Source organism: Rhinolophus sinicus, chromosome 1 (assembly GCF_057876585.1).
Source record: "Rhinolophus sinicus isolate RSI-liver-muscle chromosome 1, RSI-T2T, whole genome shotgun sequence".
Taxonomy (NCBI): Eukaryota; Metazoa; Chordata; class Mammalia; order Chiroptera; family Rhinolophidae; genus Rhinolophus; species Rhinolophus sinicus.
In genome coordinates, this window is record NC_142501.1 from 19,256,677 (window position 1) to 19,269,812 (window position 13,136).

General features: G+C 42.3%; 2 protein-coding genes across 3 annotated transcripts in view; one reads left to right on the top strand and one right to left on the bottom strand.

Annotated features, from left to right (window-relative positions):
• DRAM1 (DNA damage regulated autophagy modulator 1) overlaps positions 1-10,498 on the bottom strand; it is a 33,971-nt gene extending 23,473 nt beyond the window's left edge. For both annotated transcript variants that reach the window (XR_012494070.2, XM_019732188.3), the window contains exon 1: positions 9,672-10,498. Coding sequence is in view for 1 of the 2 variants with exons in the window: in XM_019732188.3 (XP_019587747.1) it covers positions 9,672-9,802 (131 nt within the window). In the remaining variant the exon portion in view is untranslated. The remainder of the gene's footprint in view (positions 1-9,671) is intronic.
• The window catches only part of GNPTAB (N-acetylglucosamine-1-phosphate transferase subunits alpha and beta), an 88,406-nt gene continuing 85,154 nt past the window's right edge, over positions 9,885-13,136 (top strand). Inside the window, exon 1 of the mRNA XM_074326216.2 lies at positions 9,885-10,140. The gene's annotated coding sequence lies outside the window, so the exon portion shown is untranslated. The remainder of the gene's footprint in view (positions 10,141-13,136) is intronic.

Here is a 13,136-nt window from a genome sequence, read left to right on the forward strand (position 1 = left end):
TGCAAACAACTCTTTCCTCACACTACACACCTGCAATTTGCCCTCTTTCTATCAATCCGAGTTTCCTCTTTGTTCACTCATACAACATTTTTTAAAAAATTGTTAAGCACTTCCAAAGTGACGGGAACTGTGCCAGTTAGTGGGGATACAAAGATGCAAAGATAACTGACTCACAACCTTCAAGAAGCTTAATATCTAACAAAAAATGCAAGGATTCAGTGATTCAATACACAGTTACTGATAGCCTTCTACGTAACAGGTAATTTCGTAGGCATGGTGACTGTAGTTGTAAATAAAACAGAAAACGCCCCTCTTTTGTGGAATTTATATTCTTGTGAAGGGTAATAAAAATAGTCTCGGAGTGATAAATGCTGTGAAGAAAAGGAAACCTGCATAAGAGGGAGATAGGTGAGCCCCATACTTGAGACAGAGTAATCTGGGAAGGGTACTTGAGCAGAGATCTGAACGAAGTGGAATATTTGGGCCAGGCAAATCACAAGCAGAGAGAACAGCAAAGTCAAAGGCTTTAAGGTGGCAATATGTTAGAAAAACTGCAAGGAAGTAGGTGTGCCTGGAGGGGAGTGAGTAAGGATGTGTGTGCGTGTGGGGGGAGGGGTCACGCAGAACTCATGGGTCATGGTAAGGACTCTGAATGTTATTCTAAACATGATACAATGCTGTTGAGGGCTGAGAGCAGGGAAGTGATATGAAGCTGATGTTTTTATAAAGGATGTTGTGAAAAGACTATAGAGGGGCAAGTGCAGACCAGGGGAACCATATTAGGGAGCTATTTCAGAGGTTTGTCAAGAGATGACAGTGGCTGGGACCGGGTAGAGGTGATAAGAGGTCAAATTTGGGAAGTTTTTTTTGTTTTTTCTTAAGCATTTGGGTTAGTTTGTATTTTATTTTATTATTTTTATTTATTTATTTTTAAAGATTTTATTGGGGAAGGGGAACAGGACTTTATTGGGGAACAGTGTGTACTTCCAGGACTTTTTTCCAAGTCAAGTTGTTGTCCTTTCAGTCTTAGTTGTGGAGGGCGCAGCTCAGCTCCAGGTCCAGTTGCCGTTGCTAGTTGCAGGGGGCGCAGCCCACCATCCCTTGCAGGAGTCGAACTGGCAACTTTGTGGTTGAGAGGACGCGCTCCAACCAACTGAGCCATCTGGGAGCTCAGCGGCAGCTCAGCTCAAGGTGCCGTGTTCAAATTTAGTCCCATCTCTTGCGGGAGTCGAGGAATTGAACAACCAACTGAGCCATCTGGGAGCTCAGCGGCAGCTCAGCTCAATGTGCCGTGTTCAATTTTAGTCCCATCTCTTGCGGGAGTCGAGGAATTGAACTGGCAACCTTGTGGTTGAGAGCCCACTGGCTCATGTGGGAATCAAACCGGCAGCCTTCGGAGTTAGGAGCATGGAGCTCCAACCTCCTGAGCCACCGGGCCAGCCCAGGAAGTTTTTTAAGGCGAGTCTCTATAAACCATCCCTTCTTGGACTATAGCTACTAATATTACAAAAGAAAACAATTAACATTTCCTCAGTACTTACACTCAGCTCGGCACATCTTATTTGGTCTTCACAACATTATAAGGAAAGTAGTTATTATGGCCATCTTAAAGAGGAAGAAACTGAGTCTTAGAAAAGTAATGCACTCGAGATCACACAGATAGTAAATGGGGAAGCCAGGCTATGCATCCAGAGCTGGATAATTTCAATGGACACAACTTAGGAACCCTTCTCTGCTGTGCTCTATCACATTTCATTTTATGATAACATATTTCCATATGAATTTACAGTCTTGTCTATTTACAACCACGTTGGCATCAGCTGTTCCTTCTGGAGCCATGAGCAAGTTGTCTTTGGCATGCAAGATAATAACTCTATAATGCATGTTCTTGGTGGGCTGAAAGGCAATTACTGTTGGGTATTTAGGACTATTAAGTGGTGCACTCTTTAAGTGGAAATTGAGTCCTTATTAAAAGTTATCAGCCCTGCATCAGTCAGGACTTTTGAGCAATACTCTAATGCCTTTTAACAAGTCAGAAACACAGAAGAAAAATGTTCACAATTTTATTTAATTTAGTGGGGGAGGATTTTTAATGTCATCAAGTGACACAAGAAAATTTAAATTGAATGGAAAACTGAACTATTTACAGTTAGCTCAGGAACTGAACACTGCCTCCACCACCTCAATTCATTTTCAAGCTGTACAAGTTTGAGATTTTCAATTTTCTCATTATGCTTTTGTTAGAATTAACTAATTTGGGTAATGCATTTTTGAAGAAAATATCAAATGATAAAGTATCACTTAAAAGGATGATACTTTTCTTAGCTGAAAATTTTACACGGCATGCCTCCCTTTTCGTTCTTATGACACTATGACTTAGAGATTCTATGAGGTAATCATCCCTACATTGTAAAGATTAACATGTCATCAACAGCATGTCAGAATATGTGTGACTCTAGGCACACAGACCTCATTCTCTGATTATTATCCCAGACACCATTGTTACAGTTAAATAGGAAAGCAAACGTCACCACTGCCTGAAATTCAATGTAGTAGTTAGTAATCAAAAATATTGGTTTAAGCAGGAAGTCATCAAAAATTATACAGATACATGCACACCACAAACATAAACGTATATTCGCTTGCCTACCTATTGATGGAAGTTAAGGCCATTACACAAGTGCGAGTCCACTACATGTCTTCCTGGAAGATAAACCACATCTACCCTGCATGATCTCATTTCCAGTTTTGGTTTCTTTAGAGGGAAACCTTAAAGACACTTTTGAAGCAATTTAAGTGCAGAATCCTTCCAGTTTTTTATCATTTTTCGTAAATCTTTACACTCGTCATAAACACTATTAAACAGACTGCAATTTTTTTACTTGTCTCTGTTGAATCTTGCCAAAGCATTCGACCGAGTATTCTTATAAATTATGGTTCTCTTTTTGCATTTACAGACCAACAGTTTATGTATATTGAGTTAAATCTTACAATAAAAAAAATACAACTGGCATAAACACATTTGGGAACAAACACAGCTGGCATTGATAAGCGTACAAAAACAGGTGAAAGGAGAAAGCAAGCAGCTCAGAGAGTAGCCACCGCTGGGAGAGGTTTTCAGGATCCACCGGCTTTAGTCAGTGTACTTTTCAGAGAATGAGGTTATCAGTTAAACAAGCAATTTCATTAAGTTGAGGGTAGTTAGGAAAGCTTCTGCTACACCCACAAAATAAACTGATCACTTATAAAACTAGCCCTCAACCAAATGTCCTTTCCTACTTAACACTAGCATCTACCCAGATTAACGTGGACCGGTCCCTTAATAATACTAACAGCAAGTGCTTACAGATAACTTATTATGTTCTTGGATCAGGGTGTTAATGAGTTCTCAGTGGGTTCATGTGTTAATTCACAAGGGAGGTGCTATTAACCCAAAGGGAAACAGAGAGAAGTCAAGTCACTTGTCCAAAGTCCTATAGCCGGGGCACATGGTGTAGTCTAATCAAAGTCATCTGCTGCACAGTTGTTCCCTTATCCAATCTACTATGTTCCCTCTCAGTATGATTACCAAGTGTTGTAAATATTCAACATGGTGAATATTTACTAGGTTACCCAGTGTTCTGCCAATAATCATTGGGCGGTGGTCATGAGGAGAAATAATGGGAATGACCAAAGACCACATTCTATGCAGCAAACAGCACTTGCACAAAAAGTAAGACTAGGCTAATAAAAAGCAACCAGGATGCATAACTGGCAAAACCTTAAAAGTAAAGGGCCACAGAATATTCTGGAAGCATGAGACACAGCCAAAGAAGACGATATAAAGAGTGGCTTTTATCATCTGGGAGAGCTGAGAAGTAAATAGTCAAACTGACTACAAAGGGAGATTGCAAATCTTATAAACATGGAGAATTTCATGAAGTCAGTAGAAATGGTGTTGGAGACAAGAGTTGGAATCGCAATCAAAGTAGTAAATGAACAATGAATGCTGGCAGAGTCAGTTAACAATCGAAGAGAAACTGACACGACCAATGAAACAGGTATAAACGAAACAGGCCCTGGTGTAAATGATCTTAATCAGCATTCAACTAATATTTACCAAGCATCTCCTATGTCTCTGGCGCTGTCATAAATGCTGGGGATGGAGCAGTGAACAGGCTCGAAATCTCTCCCTCATGAGACACAGACAATAAACAAGATCAATGTCCTCCCACATATATTAAGAATGGTCATTGGGAAAATTGAAGTCATAAAACATTTCTGCAAAAATGAGCCTCTTCATATCCCCCTTCAAAAGACAAATGTGAAATCAAGGACTTTGTATCATGCAATCATAGAACTGTATTGGAAAAGTATGTACCCTTCCCTTAAAAAGAGCACTTGAATCATTTTAAGATTTTGGTTCCTTATAAGAATTTTGTCTTTTCATTTTGTTTTGTTCATTATGAGAAGCGTTCGTTGTAATGAATTTTGTTTATTATAAGAATTAGCACATTGTGATTGTAACCTAAATTTTGTGATTGTTAACGAAATAAATACCAAATAATTTCTATAATTTTCAGATTCATTTTTGGAGTTAAAAACCTAACTTCTTTTACTTATTTACTATGCCATTTTGGTCTCCCTTTTAAGGTGGCTTAATTCTAGGTTTTCTGCCACCAATCACTGATCAGGATTTGTGGTCCTGAGGAGGCGCCATGGAAGTAATCAAAGACCACAATTCATCCAGCAAACAGGACTTGCAAAAAAAAAAGTGAGACTACGCTAATAAAGGATGCAACCAGGACGCAGAATTGGCAAACTTGAAAGTAAAAGGCCACCAAATATTCTGGAAGCATGAAACACAAGCCAAACAATATGTAAAAGATAATGGCTTACCAGTTGGAGGAGTTGAGAAGTAATGTTGATCCAAGATAGCCTGAGGATTTGGTCACAGAGGAAATATAAGAAACTATAACATTATCACTTTGTGAGGGGTATAAATGATAAATGTCTAACTAGTCCATCGTTTTGCACAACTGAAACTAATAAAATAAAAAGAGTAAGTACTGTAGGATTATATTAATATGAATCGCTAGCAAAGTAAGAAAAAGCAGATCAGCAGTGGTGTAGGGCCAGGATGGAGCAGGAAGGGGTACGAGGAAGTCTTCCGCAGTGATGAAAATGTTCTATAGCTTGACTATCATGATGGCTATATAGGCATACACATTTTTTTAAAAACTCACAAAACTGTATATTTAAAATAGATGCATTTTCTTGCATGGACATTATACTTCAATAAAGTTTATTGAAAAAAAAAAAGAAACTCTAATAAATTAACCATGATGGTGCTCAACAATATATATGGGTGTAACTAATCCTTTCAGGTTGACTTTTATTTTTCCTTGGTTTTGACATCCTTGCATTAATGGTTTCATAATACAGAAATATTGCACTGTTCTACTCCAACTTGTTAAATTTAGTGGCTGTTTGAATCCCATGTTTCTAATTTAATTTTCTGAGAGAAAGCCCATTCATTTGTCTGAAAAATAAATACATACATAAAGGTATGCCAAGTTTGCAAGATGTTACTTTTGAGAGACACTGGGTAAAAGATACATGGGATCTTTCTGCATTATTTTTTGTAACTGCATGTAAATCTACAATTATCTCAGAAGTAAAAAGATTAATTTTTAAAAAGTATGGTGAAAAAGTATTTCTGTCATTTTACCCATCTGCTAATGTCTCCTTGACTATGACTTACTCCTTCCATCATACAGATAAATCACTTTTATTAGTTTCTTTACGCAAGCAAATACAAAATGTATACTATTTCCCCCTCCATCCCCCAACCCCCTACCTCTTCCACAAACTGGTAACATATTTTGTTCTGCATCTTGTTTTTTCCATGTAACAATGTACTGGAAATTTTTCACATCAATGTATTAATTCAAAGAGATTATTCTATGTATAGAGAGCTTTGTTTGAAGTCTTCTTTGAATAAACCATATTTATTTAGCTAGTATTCTCCTGATGGATATTTGTATGGTTTCCAACCTTTGTTACTGAAAACAATGCTATTAGCAGTAACCTTGTAGAAATATACTTTTGTCATTTTGATAAAGCCAAGTTCCTCAGAGATTGAATCAATTTACATTCCCACCAGCAACATATGGGAGCCTGTTTCCACAAAGTCTCACAAATAGTGTGTCAAACATTTAGGTTTCTTCTGTCAATTCAGTAGATGAAAAATGGCATCAATGAGTTTTGATTTGAATTTTTATTCAATTCTTGAGGTTGAGCATCTTTCCATATATCTAAGAGCTATTAATATTTGCCCATTTAGCCAATATAATGAAGAGTAACAGTGTCGTAGGGAAATACCCGGTAAAGAAGCTGAGTTTGATTGCCATACTAGAGAGGTGCTCCCAGGGTTCTGGTGCTTAATTAACATGCAATGGCTTTTATTCAGTGTTCAACATTGTTAAATACAAAACAAAACAAAAGATCAGAACATCAGATTGCTTGCACAATGTGAACAACGTTATCACCAAAAAGGAGGTTCATTCTAAACACAGATGTCCTGACTTATGATGGTTCTACTTGTGATTTTTTTTTTTTTTTACCTTATGATGGTGTGAAAGCCCTACAGTCAACAGAAACCATACTTCAAATTTTGAATTTTGACCTTTTCCCAGGCTAGCGATATGCGGTATGATCCTCCCGGGACGCTGGGCAGCAGCAGCGAGCCCCAGCTCCCAGTCAGCCACAAGATCATGAGGGTCAACAACTCATCCTCTAGAAATGTCCAACCACTATGTTGTACACCTGAAACTAACATTGTATGCCAACTATATTTTAACTAAAAAGTTTATTTTTTTAAACTGATACTCTACAGTATACTGTGTTGCCAGCATTCTTTGTTTTAGCTCAATGCTTCAAGCATTCTTTAGGTTCCGTGTGCTAATGGTTAGTGGTTAATGGTGAGTTAATGGTGAGAACCTATACAACCACTGTTTCACTTTCAGTACAGTCTTCAATACATTACATGAGATATTCAACACTTTATCATAAAATAGGCTTTGTGCTAGATGATCTTGCTCAACACTAGGCTAATATACGTGTTCTGAGCACGTTTAAGGTGGGCTAGGCTAAGCTATTATTAAATACTTAAGCTGCGACATTCGACTTTTGTCGATTTTTGATACATTTTGGAGAAAAAACTTGAAACCAATTAATGCAGTGAAAGAGTTAAGCTAGATTACTACACGCATTTTCAATTTACAATATTTTCAGCTTAAGATGCGTTTATCAGGAGGTAACCCCAAAGTTGAGGAGCATCTGTACATCCAAATCACTGACCAACCACCAGTGACTGAATCAGGCCTTCCCTGAAGGGAACTGGCCTGCTCGAGGGGGAAGAATACAATAACCACAGTGAGTGCCTGAGAAATATTAATTCAACAAGTGATGTTGAGAGCCTTCATAGATCTTACACTCCAGAGAAGGAAGACAAGTAATCAACATAATAAGTAAATCATATAGTTTGTTAGGTGACAGAGCTTTGGTGACTAGTAAGACTGGGTATGGGGGATCAAGCTCACTAGGGTGCAATTTTAAATAGGCCTATCAGAGCAGGCCTCACTGAAACAATACTTGAACAAGGGAGGTAAGGGCAAATTCTGGAGGTAGGACACTCCGGCAGAAGAATAGTCAGTGCCAAGGCCCTGAGAAGGAGGTGTGCCTGACATGTGTGAGACACAGAAAGGAAGCCAGTGTGGTTGGAGGAAATGGAGGGAGTGAGGGTAAAGAAGAACAGGAGGTAGGGAGAGCAGAGAGGACTTACAGGAGATAAGGGCGAACATTTCTGGGCAAAACTGATCAATTTGGCGCTACTTCCACCAGGTCCTGTTGTCTGGCTCTTATCTACCTACCTCTCGTCCTGGCCTCAATGACTTGGTTTTCTGGGAGGGGCAGGAGCAATTCAATGCTCCAGCTGCTCTTGTCTGCAGGGAAGCAGACAACTTCAAAGCCTCAGGCACATGTGAGCAAGCAATACACGTGTTTGTTGTTTGTAGACTGATGGCTCCTGGCAACAAAGGGACAATCTCATGCCTTTTCTTCCTGTAATTCTTTTTCTAAAGGCTTTCTTTCCTTGTTAAATTTAAACCCTCTCCCTTGGAATGTCTGTGATCTGAGCATCTCATAAGTGGTTCGTCTTGTCAGCTCATTTCCCCATTTCTGAATGTCTTCCATTTCAGGTTCACCTTGGGGTAATATTAATCACAACCGTATCAGACACCTCTACAAAGACTCAAACCCTGCCTCTGACTGCCTGGCCAATGCGTGTCAAATATTATCTGTCCCTGACCTTCAGATCTGGGACAAATACAGCTACTCTTTTCTCAATAAAAAGCATTGCAGGAAGAGAAGCTTTTTACACAAGTCTAAGAGGATCTATGCTGGTTCAGAATCCAGAGGAGTGACACAGTGGCACTTGGCACTGAGATGAGCCATGAGAAACTAAGCCCTTGTGCCATTCTGCAGGAGCACAAGGCCTAGTGGGAAAGTCTGCTTGATGCAAGAAGCCCCTCTTTCTGCATCAATACCATATATTTCCCCCTTCTCCAGAACGCTCTCTTCCTTGCATCTCTCTAAATTCGAGTCTCTTCTTGCTTCATCTTCACTCCCTTCCTCACCCATATTACAAAATATTGTGCACAAGGCAGAATGGCTGCAGAAAGGAGAAACCCTACAATCTATAATCTCTACAGACACTGGGTGTCACCAACTTTATTATCCCCTCACCAGCCAATACCGATCCAGAGAAGTCACATCTCTTTGATAAAGATGAATTGTTCTAATAAACACTGCCATGGGCAAGGCACTGAGTTGGGAGGCACATGGAGAGGATCAGGACGTGTGTCCTGGGCACTAATGAAGGGACCCTAAAAAGGTGGAGGCCAAAACTCATGACAAACGAAAAGCCATAATGACAACACAAGGGATGTCACAAGCTGACAATTTGAGGGCTCTCACTTTGGGGGCACAGAACCCAGAGGGACCTTGGGCAGCTCCATCCAGGAGAGCGAAAACCTGACCCCCAGTGACCGGGAGGTACCACAGTGTTGCTTTTGGCATGAAATGGATCTGGGTGTGGATTCTGCTTTCACCATTTCCTAGCTGTGACATCAGTGTCACACTGATGGTATTTCAACATCTGCTTAAACTTAGTTTCTTTTCATGAAAAATGAGCCAGACATCCACTTCAAGAGGATGTTGGGAAGCAGAAGTGAAACATGTGAGCTGTTTTAGCGCACACCTGGATCTGCAACTTGCACTCTCAATGAAAAGCATCCATCAGCACGCATCCTGTTTCAGTATCGCCAAAGAAGCGTCTTCTAGAGATTCTGTCCCGCACCAGTCTGAAAGTTCTCCTGTCTCCCCTGAACCGCTCGTGATGCCACTGTGTTCAGTGTTCAGAGTCAAGTCAGAACTGCTTAGCTCTGTACCCCCGACCCGCCACCTCCCTACACATCTGCCAGGGTGCATACTCTCCTCTCCTCGTGGTCACACCTCGGTCTTTCCGCAAGAAACCCCAGCTGGATCTGGTCCCCCGTCCTCCCCATCAGCAGCGCTTCCCAGCGGTGCCTCTGCCTGGTCCCCAGCCCTCCGCTCACCCTGCCCCTCACCTGATGTAGGGGAGGAAGGGGTTGACATGCCCGGAGAGCACGGCGACCACGTAGGAGATGATGAAGGCAGCGGACGACCAGGTCACCAGGAGGAAGGGGACGAAAGCCATTCCCTTCAGGAAGCACAGCATCGCGCCTTCGGGAGTGCGCTGCCCTCAGCGGGTCGGGACTCCGGGCTGTTCCTGGCTGCTCCGGGGGGGCGGGGGCCGCCACGTGCCGGCCCGCCAGGCGGCGTCCACCGCACGGACAGCCACGAGCTGCGGGACAGAAGGCTCCGCGACGGCAGGGGCAGGCCCAGCCCGGGAGCGAGGGGAAGCGCGGAGACCCGAGGAGGCTGCGGAAGGCAAGGCGGCGGGCCGGGTGGGTGGGGCCCAGGCGGCCCGGGCTTGTTGCGAAATGAGTGAAGTCACAAAGCGGTGCCCCGCGGACTTGGAGGAGCGCAGCGACCACCCAGGGGACGCGACGCCAGGTAAGCGGGGATGCGGCTCCTTTCGGTTTTGGTTCGGGCTCTGCAGGGGTCAGCGGAGGCGGGCTGCTCCGGGGACGCGGGCGGGAATGAATGCCCGCCTCTGGGAGCTGCTGGTTGCGCAACTCCGGAGAAACTGATCAACTCCTCCCAGCCCCTCCTTCCCTCGGGGTTTCCGGGGTACGGGACCACGAACACCCAGGGCTTCCCCTTCGAGGTCCCAACGCCTGCACATCGCGGGGGAGACGGTGACCACCGCGTGGTGACACCCACCCCATCCCGTCGCACTGCTATTACTGCTGCAGGGGTCCGGGAGAAGTGTTCGGTGACGTTCACCAGGCTACGCGGTACGGATGTGACTCGCACCTGGATTGTGTCCACCTGAAAACCAAGAGAGTGTGGGGGCGGGTGGGAGTCTGGGTGGGACTGAGCTCTAGACCGGCTTGTGCCGCCCACAGTTCTGCTTTACACCAAAGCAGGCTTGGAGTGTTTGTTTCTTAGGAATTAGATTTCCCTTTCTCCTCTCACTGAGCAAGCTTAGCCCAGGAATGGGAAACAAGACCTAAGAGAAGTACAGGTGACTTAAGACATTTCAAACTCTGTAAAAGGAACTTATGTCCTGGAGGCACTTGCAAGCATGGTGATTTTGAGATATAATTTAGGGATTCTGAGCCGAAGGTATGTGGTGGGGGTGATTGGGTCATTGGTGAGGAAACGTGGGTTCATTTCAGCTGCATAAACAGTTTTTGGTTGTCACACCCCGCTAGGGGACAGGATACAAAGATGAAATAGTTCTACAGGATTTAGAGAACTGACATTCAAAATAAAACAATATTGTATGGAACATGAAATAGATAAGAGGAGATTAAAAAAATAAAATAGTGATATGCACAGAGCTGAGAGGCAGGGGCCAGTGCCAGGACGAAGAACCAGGAAAGGGTTCCTGACAGATGATGTTAAGAGTTTTCCAAAGTAAATGATTGTTCATCAGGCAAAGAAAGGTGAGACTAGCATTCCAGGCCAAGGAAACAGGAGAAAATGCATAGAGTGTGAACTTGCTTGTTTTTCTGGAACTAAAACAGCCCTCCAATAAGTGTAAGACAGGGACTGGAGAGGTAGGCAAATAGGCCATGTCACCAGAGTCCTGCTAAGAATCTTTGTTTTTGTGTGTTTTGGTTTGTTTGTTGGTAGTGAGGAGAGTATAGGAATATGGATAGATTCGTATTTCAGGTCACTGTGGCTGTGGGGTGAGTGAGCACCATATTGAATAAAACAAATGCTTTAAATTAAGGCTTTTTATAAATCACAAAAGCTTCCATCCATGGTGACCCATTGCACATCTCTACCTAAGTTTCTAAGTTGTGAAAGTCACTCTCTTTCCGTCCCTTTTTCTCCTTTCCTACTCTACTACTGCTTCATCTGATTTAAAAAAACCCTCCCTGAGGCAGAGGAATTATGACATCAAATGGAATTCACCTGATCATCGTCTTTCTATTGCTTACGCAATTCCCTTAAGTAATCCAATTGGCTAATCACCTTTAACACAAGCAATTACAAGCATTGTCTGACTATAGCAGCAATGGGTGTTTTCTTGTTTAAAATAAGTATGTATATGTGTATACACTTAAAATAGGTATGTAACTGACTACATATATATGTACATATGATGGCAAGCAGCCCTGAGAAGCACTGCGCTGCTTCCTCTTCTAAAAGCTTTCGGTCCCATAGACCTTACAACACCTTCTCATTGGAATAGTAAAGTGTGTGTGGTGCGTGGATGAGAAAGAGAGCTCTACGGAAAGTAACCTCACAGGGTGATCTGATCATAAATTCCTCACTGGGCAGGTCATGCCTCAGGCATATAACTTCTTTAGTAAAAGGTTTATCTTTGCCTCAAGTAAGCCTTGTCCACTGTTTCTGTGCATCTAAGTTAATATCCCTTTGAAATTAGCCTTAGCCGCACTCACAGAGAGCACATAATCTTGTTAACTATCCTGTAATCCAATTCCCACTTGGCTTTCCCCCACCTCCGTGTAATCTTTTTTACATTCCTTAATTTCAAATCCATAAAAGAAACTGCAAAACAGTTATTCTCTGGAGCATTTAAGATCTTACTCCCCGGCATATGTCATCAGTTTGGTTCACAAAAACTCTTGTGAAAATTCTCTGCAGGTGTGGACGTTTCTTATGTCAACAGGTACAAAATTCTGAAGTCCTAGAAAACAACCTTACTGGTGAAGGAAACCAAAATATGTCACCCCAAAATATGCCTCTTTGACATAATTACTTTGAGTTGAAGGCAATTAAGAAGCAGCAAAGCAGGAAGAACTCTCTTACCCTCCTCCCCCTTTTCTGTCTAAAGGCAGGGTATAAATTTCCTTTATACTGCTCTAGACTCTTAGCCCAGAGATGGCACCAGAGGAATTTGCAAACAAACCTTACTGAGTTAGCTTCCCCCCATATGTTTACCTTCCCCACATATGTTTACCTTCCCAGTTTACTGCCCGCCCCCCAGCCTAAAACCATTTTCCTTTGTCATGTTAACAGAGAACCCACTGAGAATGTAAATATTTTTCTTCCCCTACACCGGGTACCTTTAGGATGTATAGTGAAAGTTGCGCTTCTCCCCTTGAATTGATTCCTAACTTTCTCTCTGTCAAAGGAAGTCACACTGACTCAGTAAGAGTTTCAAAGGACTGTCCTTTTGAGGATGAAGTTATTCTTCCTTGGTAGCCACCACTTATTGAAAGGCAGTGTCCTTCCTCATCTAAAGAATCCCCAAGTTCAGGTGTTACCCCTTTTTATGGATGAGGAAACTGAGCTTAGGTCATGCAGCTAATGAATGGAGAGGCAGCTAATGAATGGAGATGCAGAATTTGAATCCAGGTCTATCTGACTCATGAGCCTATAATCCTAACAATTGTGAAGAACTGTCTCACTCTCCTAATTCCTCAAACTCCAGAATTACAGAAGGAAATGCCTTAAAATATATGTAGTTA